Source organism: Entelurus aequoreus, linkage group LG16 (genome assembly GCF_033978785.1).
Source record: "Entelurus aequoreus isolate RoL-2023_Sb linkage group LG16, RoL_Eaeq_v1.1, whole genome shotgun sequence".
NCBI lineage: Eukaryota > Metazoa > Chordata > Actinopteri > Syngnathiformes > Syngnathidae > Entelurus > Entelurus aequoreus.
Genome location: NC_084746.1, coordinates 10,161,813 through 10,183,492, shown reverse-complemented (window position 1 = coordinate 10,183,492; position 21,680 = coordinate 10,161,813). Strand labels below are relative to the sequence as shown.

The 21,680-nt window shown below is 41.4% G+C and overlaps 1 protein-coding gene across 12 annotated transcripts in view; it reads left to right on the top strand.

Annotated features, from left to right (window-relative positions):
* LOC133631572 (phosphatidylinositol 4-phosphate 5-kinase type-1 gamma-like) overlaps positions 1-21,680 on the top strand; it is a 64,158-nt gene that overhangs the window by 5,837 nt on the left and 36,641 nt on the right. For 11 of the 12 annotated variants that reach the window (XR_009821489.1, XM_062023917.1, XM_062023915.1 and 8 more), the window contains exons 3-6: positions 16,516-16,541; positions 20,511-20,600; positions 20,771-20,901; positions 20,985-21,102. Coding sequence is in view for 11 of the 12 variants with exons in the window: in XM_062023917.1 (XP_061879901.1) it covers positions 16,516-16,541; positions 20,511-20,600; positions 20,771-20,901; positions 20,985-21,102 (365 nt within the window). In the remaining variant the exon portion in view is untranslated. Of the gene's footprint in view, positions 1-9,792; positions 9,945-16,515; positions 16,542-20,510; positions 20,601-20,770; positions 20,902-20,984; positions 21,103-21,680 lie in introns of those variants that run through there. The other variant, XM_062023921.1, reaches the window with a different exon arrangement.

The window sequence follows — 21,680 nt, the reverse complement described above, 5'->3', positions numbered from 1 at the left end:
GACAGACTATCAATCAGAACAGGTTATAACAAAATAAACCATAACAATGTCATATTTTGCAGTCAACTGTAATTACCCAATGTGGACTGCAGAGGGCAGTATTAAACCTCGTCTCAGTGCGAGCGAAGAAGAAGACGAGTTCGTTCAAATAGTCTTTCTTCCTCCTCCATTATTGCCGCTGCCATCACCACACACTTCATAAACATTTATTCCCATATAAATATCACAGAGTAAGTAACAGAATAGCTACTGTAAGACAATTTTTCGTTGTTTTGTTGATTAAACCGGATGTGAAGCGTAGCGCTATTATTGTGAAGACGCCAACCGGACGTGTGCGATTGGTAGGAGAAGAGACTTGACATGTTTTGACCAAATTCTCCGATAATAGTGAGTTAATATTTATTCTCTACCGTCTTTGTTTCTGCTGAGTTTGTATTCCATCTCACTAAAGCACTTAGAGCAAAACTCTGCATTTTATGTTAGAAATGCACTTCAATCAATCAATGTTTACTTATATAGCCCTAAATCACGAGTGTCTCAAAGGGCTGCACAAGCCACAACGACATCCTCGGCTCAGATCCCACATCAGGGCAAGGAAAAACTCAACTCGACGTCAAGTGGATCCAACATAATAGTGAGAGTCCAGTCCATAGTGGATCTAACATAATAGTGTGAGAGTCCAGTCCATAGTGGATCTAACATAATAGTGTGAGAGTCCAGTCCATAGTGGATCTAACATAATAGTGTGAGAGTCCAGTCCATAGTGGATCTAACATAATAGTGAGAGTCCAGTCCATAGTGGATCTGAGATAATAGTTTGAGAGTCCTGTCCATAGTGGATCTAACATAATAGTGAGAGTCCAGTCCATAGTGGATCTAACATAATAGTGAGAGTCCAGTCCATAGTGGATCTAACATAATAGTTTGAGAGTCCAGTCCATAGTGGATTTAACATAATAGTGAGAGTCCAGTCCATAGTGGATCTAACATAATAGTGTGAGAGTCCAGTCCATAGTGGATCTAACATAATAGTGTGAGAGTCCAGTCCATAGTGGATCTAAGATAATAGTTTGAGAGTCCAGTCCATAGTGGATTTAACATAATCGTGAGAGTCCAGTCCATAGTGGATATAAGGATCTAAGATAATAGTTTGAGAGTCCAGTCCATAGTGGATTTAACATAATAGTTTGAGAGTCCAGTCCATAGTGGATTTAACATAATAGTGAGAGTCCAGTCCATAGTGGATCTAACATAATAGTGTGAGAGTCCAGTCCATAGTGGATCTAACATAATAGTGTGAGAGTCCAGTCCATAGTGGATCTAACATAATAGTGTGAAAGTCCAGTCCATAGTGGATCCAACATAATAGTGAGAGTCCAGTCCATAGTGGATCTAACATAATAGTGTGAGAGTCCAGTCCATAGTGGATCTAACATAATAGTGTGAGAGTCCAGTCCATAGTGGATCTAAGATAATAGTTTGAGAGTCCAGTCCATAGTGGATTTAACATAATCGTGAGAGTCCAGTCCATAGTGGATATAAGGATCTAAGATAATAGTTTGAGAGTCCAGTCCATAGTGGATTTAACATAATAGTTTGAGAGTCCAGTCCATAGTGGATTTAACATAATAGTGAGAGTCCAGTCCATAGTGGATCTAACATAATAGTGTGAGAGTCCAGTCCATAGTGGATCTAACATAATAGTGTGAAAGTCCAGTCCATAGTGGATCCAACATAATAGTGAGAGTCCAGTCCATAGTGGATCTAACATAATAGTTTGAGAGTCCAGTCCATAGTGGATTTAACATAATAGTGAGAGTCCAGTCCATAGTGGATCTAACATAATAGTGTGAGAGTCCAGTCCATAGTGGATCTAACATAATAGTTTGAGAGTCCAGTCCATAGTGGATTTAACATAATAGTGAGAGTCCAGTCCATAGTGGACATACTTGCCAACCCTCCTGTTTTTAGCGGGAGACTCCCGGTATTCAGCGCCTCTCCCGATAACCTCCCGGCAGAAATGTTCTCCCGACAAACTCCCGGTATTCAGCCGGAGCTGGAGGCCACGCCCCCTCCAGCTCAATGCGGACCTGAGTGGGGACAGCCTGTTCTCACGTCCGCTTTCCCACAATATAAACAGCTTGCTTGCCCAATGACGTCATAACATCTAGGGCTTTTAGAGAGTAGAGTGCACAACTGCGCACACAACAAGGAGACGAAGCAGAAGAACGAGGAAGTTACAGACATGGCGACGCCGTCGACGAGCAAGATGAAGAAATACGCTTGCAAGTTCCAAGACGAATGGACACAAGAATTTCAGTTCATCCAGGACAGTTCGAAGGGGAAGGGGTATGTAATTATGTTGCCTGTACATTTTGTAAAACAGACTTCTCCATTGAACACGGTGGCCGAGTCATAAACGGAGGAGTAGTTAAACAGGACAATACTGCCATCTACTGGATAGCCCCCGAAACACTGAAATTCAAGTATTTATTTTATTTATATGTATAATAAAATAAATATTTATACATATATATATATATAGCTAGAATTCACTGAAAGTCAAGTATTTCATACGTATATATATATATATATACTGTATATGAAATACTTCAGTTGTTGAATTCTAGCTGTAAATATACTCCCCTATTAACCACACCCCTGCCCCACCCCGACCTCGCGCCCCCACCCCCCACCTCCCGGTATCGGAGGTCTCAAGGTTGGCAAGTATGATAGTGGATCTAACATAATAGTGTGAGAGTCCAGTCCATAGTGGATCCAACATAATAGTGAGAGTCCAGTCCATAGTGGGGCCAGCTCATCTTAGAGATCATCTTGAGTGGAGACAGGTCAGCAGCGCAGAGACGTCCCCAACTGATGCACAGATATGTGGTCCACCCCGGGGACTCCCGACTTTGAACAGCTAGCGGTTCATCTGTGGTCACCTGATAACCTCTCCACACAGGAGAGGGGGGCAGAAAAGAGATATGACAGATCAACTGGTTTAAAAAGGGGTCTATTTAAAGGCTAGAGAATACAAATAAGTTTTAAGATGGGACTTAACTTGTGCTTCTAGTGAGGTAGCATCCCTAACTGTTACTGCTAGAACATTCCAGAGTACTGGAGCCCCAATGGAAAACGCTCTAAAGCCCGCAGACTTGTTTTGGGGCTCTGTAAGTCACTAATAAGCCAGAGTTCTTAGAACACATTTCTTGCCGGGACATATGGTACAATACAATCAATTTTGCCTATTAAGCGCTCTAAGAACCATCCAAAAATGTGTGTAAATAATGTAGTAACAGGTATGGTATTTAACGTAATATCGGGCACATTCAATTGTCTCACATAAGCATGGTAAATGATGGGCAACATTCTAAAAAATGGGAAGTTTTCCTTTAACGTTATGTTAATTTTCATTGAGTCATTTTTTTTGTGATTGTTCTGAACTCCTGTTTCAATGTTAGTGTTGTAGTGAGCAACATATTGCTGCCCCTGAGGAGGTCTGCATGAATGGAGCTCAACGTCCTGTTGTTTTTAGTAGTTGCAACTGTTACGTTCTGGACGCATTGCTGCGATGGTTGTGTTCTCTTGGAGGCAGAAGGACAAGCAGGAACGTGTCAGGAGCAGCTTGCAGGTAGGAGTCTTATCTTAATTCTTCAAGGCAGGACAACAAATACTAAAACTCAGATACTAGTCAAGTACGGAGCCAAAAAAACCCTAATATTCGCCAAGGATGAATAGCAAAAAAGGCCTAAACTAGGAAAAATACAGGAACCAAAAGTAAACGGAAGGAAAGAGTAAAGAACGGAAACAGACCAAAACATAGGAAAAAAAGTACTAAACATAAATCAAGACATGACCCGGGCAACAGATCATGACAGTACCCCCCCTTAAGATACGCATACCAGACGTCCCAAAGAAGAAGAAAAAAAAACAAGTCCAAAGTCACGGGTGCAGGGACAACTTGGCCAACTTCCGGGCGTCGTGAGAACGGGAGAGTTAGCAGTTTTCCACCTCTGTTACCTCCGCCATCGCCTTGGTAGGGAGTTCCACCTCGGTCTCTTTTTCGTCCACAAAGGAATACCATAGCTGCGTGCTTTCGCTCTCATCTCCTCGAGAATCCCTTGCTTGTCCTTGTCGGAGAGGAACACTTTGTTTGGCTGGGTCAGTCTGGTACGTCCTGTAGGCATTGCTGCGATGGTTGTCTTCTCTCGAAAGCAGAAGGAAAAAACTTGGAGGGCACCCAGGCAGCGTAAAAAGACAAAAGATTTGTGTTTAACATACCGGGTTCGGGCCGGAGACGCAAGGGAGAAGCAGCTGTCTGTGCTTGGGTCTGGTAAAGAGGAGTTTTAAGAGGGGACAACTTTCGGGCGTCCTGAGAACGGGAGAGGTAGTGGTTTTCCACCTCTGTTACCTTCGCCATCAACCGTTTCCAAGCCTCCATCGCCTTGGTAGGGAGTTCCACCTCGGTCTCTTCTTCGTCCACCAAGGAATACCATGGCTGCGTGCTTTCGCTCTCATCTCCTCGAGAATCCCTTGCTTGTCCTTGTCGGAGAGGAACACTTTGTTTGGCTGGGTCAGTCTGGTACGTCCTGTAGGCATTGCTGCGATGGTTGTCTTCTCTCGGGAAGCAGAAGGAAAAAACTTGGACGGCGACCCAGGCAGCGTAAAAAGACAAAAGATTTGTGTTTAACATACCGGGTTCGGGCCGGAGACGCAAGGGAGAAGCAGCTGTCTGTGCTTGGGTCTGGTAAAGAGGAGTTACAAGAGGGGACAACTTTCGGGCGTCCTGAGAACGGGAGAGGTAGTGGTTTTCCACCTCTGTTACCTTCGCCATCAACCGTTTCCAAGCCTCCATCGCCTTGGTAGGGAGTTCCACCTCGGTCTCTTCTTCGTCCACAAAGGAATACCATAGCTGCGTGCTTTCGCTCTCATCTCCTCGAGAATCCCTTGCTTGTCCTTGTCGGAGAGGAACACTTTGTTTGGCTGGGTCAGTCTGGTACGTCCTGTAGGCATTGCTGTGATTGTTGTCTTCTCTCGGAAGCAGAAGGAAAAAACTTGGACGGCGACCCAGGCAGCGTAAAAAGACAAAAGATTTGTGTTTAACATACCGGGTTCGGGCCAGAGACGCAAGGGAGAAGCAGCTGTCTTTGCTTGGGTCCGGTAAAAAGGAGTTTCAAGAGGGGACAACTTTCGGGCGTCCTGAGAACGGGAGAGGTAGTGGTTTTCCACCTCTGTTACCTTCGCCATCAACCGTTTCCAAGCCTCCATCGCCTTGGTAGGGAGTTCCACCTCGGTCTCTTCAATCAATCAATCAATCAATGTTTATTTATATAGCCCTAAATCACAAGTGTCTCAAAGGGCTGTACAAGCCACAACGACATCCTAGGTACAGAGCCCACATACGGGCAAGGAAAAACTCACCCCAGTGGGACGTCGGTGAATGACTATGAGAAACCTTGGAGAGGACCGCATATGTGGGTAACCCCCCCCCCCCTCTAGGGGAGACCGAAAGCAACGGATGTCGAGTGGGTCTGACATAACATTGTGAAAGTCCAGTCCACAGTGGATCCAACACATCAGCGGGAGTCCAGTCCACAGCGGGGCCAACAGGAAACCATCCCGAGCGGAGACGGGTCAGCAGCGCAGAGATGTCCCCAACCGATGCACAGGCTAGTGGTCCACCCGGGGTCCCGGCTCTGGACAGCCAGCACTTCATCCATGGCCACCGTACCTATGCAACTCCCCCTCGCAAGGGACAGGGGAGAAGAGGAGAGAAGAAAAGAAACGGCAGATCAACTGGTCTAAAAAAGGGGGGGTCTATTTAAAGGCTAGATTATACAAATGAGTTTTAAGATGGGACTTAAATGCTTCTACTGAGGTAGCATCTCTAACTGTTACCGGGAGGGCATTCCAGAGTACTGGAGCCCGAATAGAAAACGCTCTATAGCCCGCAGACTTTTTTTTGGCTCTGGGAATCACTAATAAGCCGGAGTTCTTTGAACGCAGATTTCTTGTCGGGACATATGGTACAATACAATCGGCGAGATAGGCTGGAGCTAAACCGTGTTGTATTTTATACGTAAGTAGTAAAACCTTAAAGTCGCATCTTAAGTGCACAGGAAGCCAGTGCAAGTGAGCCAGTATAGGCGTAATATGATCAAACTTTCTTGTTTTTGTCAAAAGCCTTGCAGCCGCATTTTGTACCAACTGTAATCTTTTAATGCTAGACATAGGGAGGCCCGAAAATAATACGTTACAGTAATCGAGACGAGACGTAACGAACGCATGAATAATGATCTCAGCGTCGCTAGTGGACAAGATGGAACGAATTTTAGCGATATTACGGAGATGAAAGAAGGCCGTTTTAGTAACACTCTTAATGTGTGACTCAAACGAGAGAGTTGGGTCGAAGATAATACCCAGATTCTTTACCGAGTCTCCTTGTTTAATTGTTTGGTTGTCAAATGTTAAGGTGGTATTATTAAATAGATGTTGGTGTCTAGCAGGACCGATAATCAGCATTTCCGTTTTCTTAGCGTTGAGTTGCAAAAAGTTAGCGGACATCCATTGTTTAATTTCATTAAGACACGCCTCCAGCTGACTACAGTCCGGCGTGTTGGTCAGCTTTAGGGGCATGTAGAGTTGAGTGTCATCAGCATAACAGTGAAAGCTAACACCGTACTTGCGTATGATGTCACCCAGCGGCAGCATGTAAATACTAAAGAGTGCAGGGCCAAGAACCGAACCCTGGGGAACTCCGCACGTTACCTTGACATAGTCCGAGGTCACATTGTTATGGGAGACGCACTGCATCTGTCAGTAAGATAAGAGTTAAACCAAGACAAGGCTAAGTCTGACATACCAATACGTGTTTTGATACGCTCTAATAAAATATTATGATCGACGGTATCGAAAGCGGCGCTAAGATCAAGAAGCAGCAACATAGATGACGCATCAGAATCCATCGTTAGCAATAGATCATTAGTCATTTTTGCGAGGGCTGTCTTCTTCATCCACCAAGGAATACCATGGCTGCGTGCTTTCGCTCTCATCTCCTCGAGAATCCCTTGCTTGTCCTTGTCGGAGAGGAACACTTTGTTTGGCTGGGTCAGTCTGGTACGTCCTGTAGGCATTGCTGCGATGGTTGTCTTCTCTCGGGAAGCAGAAGGAAAAAACTTGGACGGCGACCCAGGCAGCGTAAAAAGACAAAAGATTTGTGTTTAACATACCGGGTTTGGGCCGGAGACGCAAGGGAGAAGCAGCTGTCTGTGCTTGGGTCTGGTAAAGAGGAGTTACAAAGGGGACAACTTTCGGGCGTCCTGAGAACGGGAGAGGTAGTGGTTTTCCACCTCTGTTACCTTCGCCATCAACCGTTTCCAAGCCTCCATCGCCTTGGTAGGGAGTTCCACCTCGGTCTCTTCTTCGTCCACCAAGGAATACCATGGCTGCAAGCTTTCGCTCTCATCTCCTCGAGAATCTCTTGCTTGTCCTTGTCGGAGAGAAACACTTTGTTTGGCTGGGTCAGTCTGGTACGTCCTGTAGGCATTGCTGCGATGGTTGTCTTCTCTCGGAAGCAGAAGGAAAAAACTTGGACGGCAACCCAGGCAGCGTAAAAAGACAAAAGATTTGTGTTTAACATACCGGGTTCGGGCCGGAGACGCAAGGGAGAAGCAGCTGTCTGTGCTTGGGTCTGGTAAAGAGGAGTTACAAGAGGGGACAACTTTCGGGCGTCCTGAGAACGGGAGAGGTAGTGGTTTTCCACCTCTGTTACCTTCGCCATCAACCGTTTCCAAGCCTCCATCGCCTTGGTAGGGAGTTCCACCTCGGTCTCTTCTTCGTCCACCAAGGAATACCATGGCTGCAAGCTTTCGCTCTCATCTCCTCGAGAATCTCTTGCTTGTCCTTGTCAGAGAGAAACACTTTGTTTGGCTGGGTCAGTCTGGTATGTCCTGTAGGCATTGCTGCGATGGTTGTCTTCTCTCGGAAGCAGAAGGAAAAAACTTGGACGGCAACCCAGGCAGCGTAAAAAGACAAAAGATTTGTGTTTAACATACCGGGTTCGGGCCGGAGACGCAAGGGAGAAGCAGCTGTCTGTGCTTGGGTCTGGTAAAGAGGAGTTACAAGAGGGGACAACTTTCGGGCGTCCTGAGAACGGGAGAGGTAGTGGTTTTCCACCTCTGTTACCTTCGCCATCAACCGTTTCCAAGCCTCCATCGCCTTGGTAGGGAGTTCCAACTCGGTCTCTTCTTCGTCCACCAAGGAATACCATGGCTGCGAGCTTTCGCTCTCATCTCCTCGAGAATCTCTTGCTTGTCCTTGTCGGAGAGAAACACTTTGTTTGGCTGGGTCAGTCTGGTACGTCCTGTAGGCCTTGCTGCGATGGTTGTCTTCTCTCGGAAGCAGAAGGAAAAAACTTGGACGGCGACCCAGGCAGCGTAAAAAGACAAAAGATTTTTGTTTAACATACCGGGTTCGGGCCGGAGACGCAAGGGAGAAGCAGCTGTCTGTGCTTGGGTCTGGTAAAGAGGAGTTTCAAGAGGGGACAATTTTCGGGTGTCCTGAGAACGGGAGAGGTAGTGGTTTTCCACCTCTGTTACCTTCGCCATCAACCGTTTCCAAGCCTCCATTGCCTTGGTAGGGAGTTCCACCTCGGTCTCTTCTTCGTCCACCAAGGAATACCATGGCTGCGAGCTTTCGCTCTCATCTCCTCGAGAATCCCTTGCTTGTCCTTGTCGGAGGGGAACACTTTGTTTGGCTGGGTCAGTCTGGTACGTTCTGTAGGCATTGCTGCGATGGTTGTCTTCTCTCTGAAGACACACTTGTCAAGCGTGGAGCCAAAAAAACAAAATAGTCGCCAGGGGCGAACAGCAGGAACGTCTTGAACTAGGAAAAATACACCAGCATGGTGAAAACAAGAACCACCGTATATGTTGCGAAGAGCGAGCATTGACCCAGAGACTTGTGCTGAATGAGTCCATGGCAACCAAAAGTAAACGAAAGGAAAGAGGTTAGAGAACACTAAAACATAGGAAAACAGCTACTAAACCTAAATCAAGACGTGACCCGGGCAAGGGATCCTGACACACAAGGCTGCAGTGGCAGGGGTCAACTGAGTGCCATTCTAGTTATCTTCTTAAAGGCTCAACGTTCAATGAAACTCTTGGAACAAGAAGCTATAGATTAGATCTGATCTAATTAGAGTGTGCAGGCAGACAGTATAAAGTGTCCAGGGAGCGCATCATTCCTCGAATGTTTTATTTACAACTGTGTACACAATCTTTTAATAGAAATATGTACTGTTGTATTGTTGATATATTACCTCCTCAGTTCTTTAAGAGACGCGTCTCTCATTTGGTTCCATCTGTCCGCCGTCTGTGTTCTTCTGAATATTTACAGACATAATGATTGTGTGGACTCGTTTTGATCTTGAACAATAGACGCTAATTGAGCTGAATTCTCACAGAAGGATTTGCTCGCATCTGTGAGCCACTAATGAGGAGTTATTTTTATTTTTGTGCAGCCGCTGTTGAGTCTCGGCGACGTTTGCTTCAACGTGACTTCAAAGTTCATTATCCCTGACCGTGGCCTTAATCTTCACCCTGGCGTGACCTCATAAGAAATGAGCATGACGATGCAAACCAAGGAGCGTTAACGGTCTTCAGCACGACTTCCACCACAGCGTCCGTCCTGGCTTCTACAAGCCAAGAACCAACTCCACCCTCTCGTTGGCGGCAGCCATGTGTCCTAATCCCCGTGTGTGGTTTCCAGACCTCAGCCAATGACAGCACTCAGATTAGGCAGGGAGTCAATCCAATAGTGTTTTCCTTAGTCGGGACAACTGCGACTTGTCTGAGAATAGACAACTCAAAGCGTTAAAAGTGCAGTGCTTTGATTGGTTTGGGACTATCAAATCTTTGATGAGCACTGAACTCCTCTGCTTGGTGAGTTTACTTCCCATCTATTAGGAGCCGTTGATGATTAATCAATCTAAAAAGAATATATATTTTCATTGTTATAATTAAATACATTTCATTTCATGTGTGCCAAATGATTACAGTGGAATTATTCCACAAATTGTCATGCTGACACTCAAATAGTACTTGAACATAAGCTCATATTAAACACATGCAAAACGTCTTATTGTTAACAAGAGAAAACATATTTAAATGACTCTACGCGAAAAATGTTATTGAACATACTAATCAATCAAATTAAGTGCTGTCAAATGACTATTTTTCCAATTTAGGATAGTCACGATTAATCACAGGTTATTATTAGGGACAACAAAAAGAGGACAATATCAACAAATAGGATGTACAAAAATGATACTACAAGTGATATCAAAGAAATAAATAGTGAAATAAATAGTAATAATACAGAAATGACAATAAACATTATTACACTACACATGGATCAATACAAATACCAATATAAATAACACTATTGATACTGAATAATAACAATAATTACCTCTATTATCAACAATACAATTGTTCAAATGCAGCAATACATAAATGTCATGATAACTTGAAATACAAAAGAAAGCAGACAAATGGAGGGGAAGAAAGAGAAGCCAGCTATATTAACCTTGTAGATTGTTATAGTAACAACAGGTTAATCTTTGTCAGTGTGCCGTTTGTTACCCAGTTTACTCTAGGGCAACAACGTCGGCAACAACGTTAATATATGTATGTTTGTACAGTGAATGTATATGTATATGCATATGTATGTTTGTACAGTGAATGCATATGTACATGTATATGTATATGTATGTTTGTACAGTGAATGTATATGTACATGTATGTGTATATGTATATGTGTACAGTGAATGCATATGTACATGTATGTGTATATGTATGTTTGTACAGTGAATGCATATGTACATGTATGTGTATTTGTATGTTTGTACAGTGAATGTATATGTACATGTATGTGTATATGTATGTTTGTACAGTGAATGTATATGTACAGTATGTGTATATGTATGTTTGTACAGTGAATGTATATGTTCAGGATGTGTATATGTATGTTTGTACAGTGAATGTATATGTACATGTATGTGTATATGTATGTTTGTACAGTGAATGTATATGTACAGTATGTGTATATGTATGTTTGTACAGTGAATGTATATGTACATGTATGTGTACATGTATGTTTGTACAGTTAATGTATATGTACATGTATGTGTATATGTATGTTTGTACAGTGAATGTGTATGTACATGTATGTGTATATGTATGTTTGTACAGTGAATGTATATGTACAGTATGTGTATATGTGTGTTTGTACAGTGAATGTATATGTTCAGGATGTGTATATGTATGTTTGTACAGTGTGGATATATGTACCGTATGTATGTACTGTATTTGTGTATGTATGTGCGGGTGTATGTACTTATGTAAGCGATTATATACCTAATGCAATTTTATTGTCGTAAAGAAGCATTTTTTTAAATGTTTTACTTGAATACACGTTATTTATTTGCTCAAACCTTGGTAACAGTTTTATCTAAAGTCCAGTCAGGTTTTGCACGGATGCATTGACCTGATCACTGACATATAACAACCTCAGCCTTTCAGGTAACCATTCGTGGTTAAGGTAAAGGAGCCAATACGGTCACAATAAATGGTGTTATTGATCTGCCTACATACATGACAAATGCGGCAATTTTCTGTGATAAATCACGAGTGTGGTGAGACGAGATCAACTGGCTTTGTGTCGCCCTGGAAACGAAAGTGGCACGCTTGGCTTTGCAGAAGGCAGACTTTCTTACCTCCGCCAAAGAGGTTATGTTTTGGTCTGGGTTTGTTTGTTTTTGGCAACATATCTGAACCAGTTATGGACAGATTTAATGTCCAGACAACAATTTATTTTGTCTACCACGAGTACTAACACACTTCACTTCCTGGGCAGTATAGCTTGGTTGGTAGAGTGGCCATGCCAGCAACTTGAGGGTTCCAGGTTCGATCCCCGATTCCACCATCCTAGTCCCTGTCATTGTGTCCTTGGGCAAGACACTTTACCCACCTATTAACACCAAAACATATATACGACATATAATATACTATGTTTTGGTGTTAATACGACATATATATGCTATGTTTTGGTGTGAATATAACAAATATATATTCTATGTTTTGGTGTGAATACGACATACTGTGTATATATATATATATATATATATATATATATATATATATATATATATATATATATATATATATATATATATATATATATATATATATATATATATATATATATACTATGTTTTGGTGTGAATACGACATATATATTCTATGTTTTGGTGTTAATACAACATATATGCTATGTTTTGGTGTGAATGCGACATATATATACTATGTTTTGGTGTGAATACGACATATATATTCTATGTTTTGGTGTTAATACGATATATATATACTATGTTTTGGTGTGAATACGACATATATATTCTATGTTTTGGTGTTAATACGATATATATTGGTGCAATACTGTATATACAATACATAGATATTATAGATATTCTGGTAATATCTTCTTCCCCTGTATATTTTTCCCCCCCCTCATGCGACTGTTTAAATTGTTGTCTTTTTTATTCTTCTTTTACACTTTATATTTATAGACACCGTGGTTGTGAGAGGAACGTAATTTCGTCCACCTGTATGTCCTGTACAAACAGTTGTTTGACAATAAAGCTGACTTTGACTTTGACTTTGACTATATACTATGTTTTGGTGTTGATTCGACATATATAGACTATGTTTTGGTGTCAATACAACATATTTGGTGTGAATACGACATATATATTCTATGTTTTGGTGTGAATACGACATATATGCTACATATAAATATACTATGTTTTGGTGTTAATACAACATATATGCTATGTTTTGGTGTGAATGCAACATATATATATATACTACGTTTTGGTGTGAATACGACATATATATACTATGTTTTGGTGTTAATACAACATATATGCTATGTTTTGGTGTGAATGCGACATATATATACTATGTTTTGGTGTGAATACGACATCTATATACTATGTTTTGGTGTTATTACGACATATATATACTATGTTTTGGTGTTGATTCGACATATATAGACTATGTTTTGGTGTTAATACAACACATTTGGTGTGAATACGACATATATATGCTATGTTTTTGTGTGAATACGACATATATATGCTACATATATATATACACTATGTTTTGGTGTTAATACAACATATATGCTATGTTTTGGTGTGAATGTGACATATATATATATACTATGTTTTGGTGTGAATGCAACATATATATACTATGTTTTGGTGTGAATACAACATACATGCTATGTTTTGGTGTGAATGCGACATATATATATATATATATACTATGTTTTGGTGTGAATACGACATTTATATACTATGTTTTGGTGTTAATACGACATATATATATATATATATATATATATATATATATATATATATATATATATATATATATATATATATATATGTATATATATATATATATATGTATATATACTATGTTTTGGTGTTGATTCGACATATATAGACTGTTTTGGTGTTAATACAACATATTTGGTGTGAATATGACATATCTATGCAATGTTTTGGTGTGAATATGACATATATATGCTACATATCTATACTATGTTTTGGTGTGAATACGACATATATATATATATATTTATATATATATATATATATATATATATATATATATATATATATATATATATATATATATATATACTATGTTTTGGTGTGAATATAACATATATATGCTATGTTTTGTTGTGAATACGACATATATATGCTGCATATATATACTATGTTTTGGTGTCAATACGACATACATACTATGTTTTGGTGTTAATACGACATACATATACTATGTTTTGGTGTTAATACGACATATAATATTCTATGTTTTGGTGTTAATACGACATATAATATACTATGTTTTGGTGTTAATACGACATATCTATACTATGTTTTGGTGTGAATACGACATATACTGTATATATACTATGTTTTGGTGTGAATACAACATATATATGCTATGTTTAGTTGTGAATACGACATAAATATGCTACACATATATACTATGTTTTGGTGTTAATACGACATATATATACTATGTTTTGGTGTCAATACGACAAATATATACTATGTTTTGGTGTTAATATGACATACATATACTATGGGGCGGTATAGCTCGGTTGGTAGAGTGGCCATGCCAGCAACTTGAGGGTTCCAGGTTCGATCCCCGCTTCCGCCATCCTAGTCACTGCCCTTGTGTCTTTGGGCAAGACACTTTACCCACCTGCTCCCAGTGCCACCCACGCTGCTTTAAATGGAACTTAGATATTGGGTTTCACTATGTAAAAGCGCTTTGAGTCACTAGAGAAAAGCGCTATATAAATATAATTCACTTCACACACTCTTCACTGCTTATGGCCTCCCCCCCCCTTGCGGCACAGAGGATTCTGGTAGATGTAGTTTTATACTACACTCACCAAGTAACGGTATTATTGAGAAAACTTTGAAACCAAAATACCGCAGTATTTATAATAGGATTACATCCCTAGTGTCACAAAATGGGGCAAGCAGTAGGTTTGGACATCACTAGGTTGATATTTTGTTATTTATTCTTATTTATGTACTTTTAATTCCTTCTTTTTGAAGACTTACATAAAGACTTACTGTGTAAGTTTGAAAATACGTGATCATTTGGTGAAAAACAAGGCAATCGATTGTGGTGGAGAATAACTGGCAAGAATTTGGGGATATAATAATGTACAAAACCCAAAAGCAGTGAAGTTGTCACGTTGTGTAAATGGTAAATAAAAAGAGAATACAACAAATCCTTTTCAACTTATATTCAATTGAATAGACTGCAAAGACAAGATATTTCATGTTGGAACTGGTAAACTTTTGTTATTTTTTGCAGATATTAGCTCATTTGGAATTTGATGCCTGCAACATGTTTCAAAAAAGCTGGCACAAGTGGCAAAAAAGACCGAGAAAGTTGAGGAATGCTCGTCAAAGACTTATTTAGAACATCCCACAGGTGAACAGGCTAATTGGAAACAGGTGATTGTGTACATGATTGTGTATAAAAAGCAGCTTCCATGAAATGTTCAGTCATTCACAAACAAGGACGGGGCGAGGGTCACCACTTTGTCAACAAATGCCTGAGCAAATTGTTTAAGAACATTTTTTACACATCTGTGAAGGCACCATTAAGGCTGAAAGGTACATACAGCTTTTGGAGCAACACATGTTGCCATCCAAGCAACGTTATCAAGGACGCCCCTGCTTATTTCAGCAAGACGATGCCAAGCCACGTGACAACTTCACTGCTTTTGTAATGTGGGACCACACGATTATGGAACTTTGAGTGTAAATATGGTGAGCTCGTCATCAAAAGGGGGATTTTACGGGTCAAAGTGGACACGGAAGTCACTATTCGGGTGTTGAGCGATTCCTCCAGTAACGGTTAAAAGTGAAAGTAAGGATTGATGCACTTTATCTTCGACTCCTGCCTCATCAACCGCACAGCTCCACAATATATAGATAAAGGATTTGATCCTTATGTATTACGTTTGGAAACGCCCTTTTGCAGGTCCATAAATGCTTGTTTGGGTTGGAGGAGTGTCGGGTTCAAACACTGATGGCATTTATTAAACAGACAAGAAGCAAGGAATCATGCAGAGACAGAGTTCAATTTGGCTCAATGAGGAGAGACGTTTGGGGGTGCAAACTCAGTTACAATCTCCCACCACGCTCCGAGGTCCAGTCCCACGTGTTCCTCTATTTATTTGGGAGGTCCCTGGTTACATCACTGAGGCTTCTGAAGGATTTCAGCAGCCCCAGTTGGACACAATATATGATTATTCAGAAATGCAAATGTGCTGACACTCCTGATATCGCCCTGTCTCTGCTGTGTCTGCGTCACGGCACTCGATGTTCTGGACACAAACACTGATACGAGACGACTCGAGTTGTCCCTTTGCACGGATAGAAAAGTACAACTTCAGCACAATTGATAATAACTATAGCAACGGCCTTTAAGCATAAGAGTTGTGTGATAACTTGCACATAATTATTCTAACAAAGAGCCCCTTCAAACACCTCTTGCCCTAAATCAACCTGACAAATGTTCTTCTTGGTGAATGGACCAAAAAAAAAACACATTTTATTACGCAATCTAGCAGAACTTTTCTGACACCTCCATTTTATTGTATTTCTATTCCAAATTTGCATATTGGCCAGGTGTTCAAATACGTTTGTCCAAACATCTGATAGCGTTGTGATGTGTTTGTCACCAGAAACTGGGAGATGGAAAGCAGGTGTTTAAATATTGACTATTTTAAAAGTGTACCAGTTTGAACAAATGGATGCCCCCAGCCCCAGATTAAATATGGATGTGGATGTACAAATGTGGCATTAATGTTCCCCCGTGTGTTTCTACCCCCGCTCTTCTACAGATCCAGCCAACAAGAGTCAAGTAGAGGTAGGTGTCCTCTACATGGCTTCACACGGTACAGTCCTGGTCAAAAGTGTACATACACGTGTAAAGAACATCATGTCATGGCTGTCTTGACTTTACAATCATTTCTACAACTCTTATTTTTTTGTGATGTAGTGATTGGAGCACATACTTGTTGCTCACAAAAAAACATTCATGAAGTTTGGTTCCTTTATGAATTTATTATGGGTCTACTGAAAATGTGAGCTATCAAAAGTAAACATACAGCAATGTTAATATTTGCTTACATGTCCCTTGGCAAGTTTACCTGCTGGAATTGTTGACCACTCCTCTTGACAAAATTGGTGTAGTTTCAGCTAAATGTGTTGCTTTTCTGACATGGACTTGTTTCTTCAGCATTGTCCACACGTTTAAGTCAGGACTTTGGGAAGGCCATTCTAAAACCTTCATTCTAGCCTGATTTAGCCATTCCTTTACCACTTTTGACTAGAGATGTCCGATAATATCGGACTGCCGATCGTATCGGCCGATAAATGCTTTAAAGGCCTACTGAAATTAATTTGTTTTATTTATCTTTTTATTTTATTTTAATTTATTTATTTATTTATTTATTTATTTATTTATTTATTTATTTATTTATGTATTTATTTATCATTTATCATTTATAAACGGGGATAGCAGATCCATTCTATGTGTCATACTTGATCATTTCGCGATATTGCCATATTTTTACTGAAAGGATTTAGTAGAGAACATCGACGATAAAGTCCGCAACTTTTGGTCGCTGATAAAAAAAAAGCCTTGCCTGTACCGGAAGTAGCGTGACGTCACAGGTTGAAAGGCTCCTCACATTTCCCCATTGTTTACACCAGCAGCCAGAGCGATTCGGACCGAGAAAGCGACGATTACCCCATTAATTTGAGCGAGGATGAAAGATTCGTGGATGAGGAACGTCAGAGTGAAGGACTAGAGTGCAGTGCAGGACGTATCTTTTTTCGCTCTGACCGTAACTTAGGTACAAGCTGGCTCATTGGATTCCACACTTTTTCCTTTTTCTATTGTGGATCACGGATTTGTATTTTAAACCACCTCGGATACTATATCCTCTTGAAAATGAGAGTCCAGAGCGCGAAATGGACATTCACAGTGACTTTTATCTCCACGACAATATATCGGTGAAGCACTTTAGCTACGGAGCTAAAGTGATAGCACATCGGCCTTAAATGCAGATAGAAACACAATAAATAAACCCCTGACTGGAAGGATAGACAGAAGATCAACAATACTATTAAACCATGGACATGTAACTACACGGTTAATGCTTTCCAGCTTGGCGAAGCTTAACAATGCTGTTGCTAACGATGCCATTGAAGCTAACTTAGCAACAGGACCTCACAGAGCTATGATAAAAACATTAGCTATCCACCTACGCCAGCCAGCCCTCATCTGCTCATCAACACCCGTGCTCACCTGCGTTCCAGTGATCGACAGAGCGACGATCATAGATGCGGTCGGCGGCCCGGAGACGGATGAAGTCAAGGTGAGGTCGGCAGCTAGCGCGTCTGCTATCCATCTCAAAGTCCTCCTGGTTGTGTTGTTGTAGCCATCCGCTAATACACCGATCCCACCTACAACTTTCTTCTTTGCAGTCTTCATTGTTCATTAAACATATTGCAAAAGATTCACCAACACAGATGTCCAGAATACTGTGGAATTTTGAGATGAAAACAGAGCTTTTTGTATTGGATTCAATGAGGTACCAATACTTCCGGTTCAGCGATTGACGTCAAGCGCATACGTCATCATACATAGACGTTTTCAACCGGAAGTTTAGCCGGAAATTTAAAATGTCACTTTATAAGTTAACCTGGCCGTATTGGCATGTGTTGCAATGTTAAGATTTCATCATTGATATATAAACTATCAGACTGCGTGGTCGATAGTAGTGGCTTTCAGTAGGCCTTTAAAATGTAATATCGGAAATTATTGGTATCGGTTTCAAAAAGTAAAATTTATGACTTTTTAAAACGCCGCTGTACGGAGTGGTACACGGACGTAGGGAGAAGTACAGAGCAGTTGCGTCTCCCAGTCATACTTGCCAACCCTCCCCATTTTCCCGGGAGACTCCCGAATTTCAGTGCCCCTCCCGAAAATCTCCCGGGGCAACCATTCTCCCGAATTTCTCCCGATTTCCACCCAGAACACAATATTGGGGGCGTGCCTTAAAGGCACTGCCTTTGCGTGCCGGCCCAGTCACATAATATCTACGGCTTTTCACACACACAAGTGAATGCAAGGCATACTTGGTCAACAGCCATACAGGTCACACTGAGGGTGACCGTATAAACAACTTTAACACTGTTACAAATATGCGCCACACTGTGAACCCACACCAAACAAGAATGACAAACACATTTCGGGAGAACATCCGCACCATAACACAACAGAACAAATACCCAGAACCCCTTGCAGCACTAACTCTTCCGGGACGCTACAATATACACCCCCCGCTACCCCCTAGCCCCCCAACTCAACCTCCTCATGCTCTCTCAGAGAGAGCATGTCCCAAATTCCAAGCTGCTGTTTTGAGGCATGTAAAAAAAAATAATACACTTTGTGACTTCAATAATAAATATGGCAGTGCCATGTTGGCATTTTTTCCATAACTTGAGTTGATTTATTTTGGAAAACCTTGTTACATTGTTTAATGCATCCAGCATCATCCGTGTTCATTCCACGACTGTATATATCGGTATCGGTTGATATCGGAATCGGTAATTAAGAGTTGGACAATATCGGAATATCAGATATCGGCAAAAAAGCCATTGTCGGACATCTCTACTTTTGAGGTGTGTTTAGGGTCATTGTCCTGTTGGAACACCCAACTGCGCTCAAGACCCAACCTCCGGGCTGATGATTTTAGCTTGTCCTGAAGAATTTGGAGCTAATCCTCCGTTTTCATTGTCCCATTTACTCTCTGTAAAGCACCAGTTCCATTGGTAACAAAACAGGCCCAGAGCATAATACTACCACCATGACGGTAGTTTTGGTGTTCCTGGGATTAAAGGCCTCACATTTTTTTCTCCTCCAAACATATTGCTGGGTATTGCGGCCAAACAGCTCCATTTTTGTTTCATCTGACATCACATGGACAAAGATAAGACCTTCTGGAGGAAAGTTCTGTGGTCAGATGAAACACAAATGGAGCTGTTTGGCCACAATACCCAGCAATATGTTTGGAGGAGAAAGGCTGAGGTTTTTAATCCCAGGAACACCAAAACTACCGTCAAGCATGGTGGTAGTAGTATTATGCTCTGGGCCTGTTTTGCTGCCAATGGAACTGCTGCTTTAAATGGGACAATAAAAAAGGAGGATTACCTCCAAATTCTTCAGGACAAGCTAAAATCATCAGCCCGGAGGTTGGGTCTTGGGCGCAGTTGGGTGTTCCAACAGGACAATGACCCCAAGCACACCTCAAAAGTGGTAAAGGAATGGCTAAATCAGGCTAGAATGAAGGTTTTAGAATGGCCTTCCCAAAGTCCTGACTTAAAGGTGTGGACAATGCTGAAGAAACAAGTCCATGTCAGAAAAGCAACACATTTAGCTGAACTGCACCAATTTTGTCAAGAGGAGGGGTCAAAAATGCAAGCAGAAGCTTGTGGATGGCTACCAAAAGCGCCGTATTGCAGGTAAACTTGCCAAGGGACATGTAAGCAAATATTAACATTGCTGTATGTATACTTTTGATTGCTCACATTTTCAGTAGACCCATAATAAATTCATAAAAGAAGCAAACTTCATGAATGTTTTTTTGTGACCAACAAGTATGTGCTCCAATCACTACATCACAAAAAAATAAGAGTTGTAGAAATGATTGGGAACTTAAGACAGCCATGACATGATGTTCTTTACAAGTGTACGTACACTTTTGACCACGCCGGTATATTCCTGTTTGTAGCTGATGAACTTCCCTGCCCTCTGTGGTTTTGACAGATGCCATCCCCATTCGGAGCAGGCCAAACTCACGAGAAGAAGATCGGCCACAGAAGAGTCGATGCCTCAGGAGAAACCACCTACAAGAAGGTTTGGCTCTTCTTCAAATTCTCCTCTCTGATTACTCTCTCTTCTTGTCTTACTGTGTGGGATTCTTTCTTTGATTCTCAAGTGCTAATCCTATGTAAGCTCGCCTTCCCGATTTCATCAGCTGCCCTCCACCTACATGTGACTGTCTTCTTTTTATCCGCCGCCCCCAGACCACCTCCTCCGCCTTAAAGGGGGCCATCCAATTGGGTATTGGATATACCGTTGGCAACCTAAGCTCCAAGCCCGAGAGAGATGTGCTCATGCAGGACTTCTACGTGGTGGAGAGCATCTTCTTCCCCAGGTACCCAAGTGTGTACTCTGTGTGTACTCTGTGTGTACTCTGTGTGTACTCCCAGTATCTAATCCTCTCCCTTGTGCTTGCAGTGAGGGCAGCAACCTCACGCCAGCCCACCACTTCCCAGACTTCAGGTTTAAAACGTACGCGCCCGTGGCTTTCCGCTACTTCCGGGAGCTGTTTGGGATACGACCAGACGATTACCTGGTGATGTTTTGTTTCTTCTAACCATTGGAAATTGTATCGCAAATGATCTTTATACCGTTTATTGTTACATCGCTAGTCCACTAACAAGTAGAAAGTCAAGGGCGGTCACGGCATGTTTTTGCCGCCAATGATGGTCAATTTTTTAGGGCATTACGGCAAGTGACACGGGCGGTCGCGGCACTTGCCGTGGTTAAATTCGAGCCCTTCAAATACATTTGGCTGATGGACATCAGTAAAATGTGGCATAATGACTTAGTAAACCATCTTGCAAGAAGCATAAACAAGAGAAACCGACAGCGTAGGACTCGTCGAGTTCCTTGGAGTAGAATTCGGATTCGGCTAAGACTAGACGTGACCAATCTAAGTGTAAGACTAGATCTGACCAATCTAATTTTAAGACTAGATGTGACCAATCTAAGTCTAAGACTAGATGTGACCAACTAAATCTAAGACTAGATGTGACCAATCTAAGTTTAAGACTAAACGTGACCAATCTAAGTCTAAGACTAGAACCGACCAATCTAAGTCTTAAGACTAGATGTGACCAATCTAAGTCTAAGACTAGATGTGACCAACTA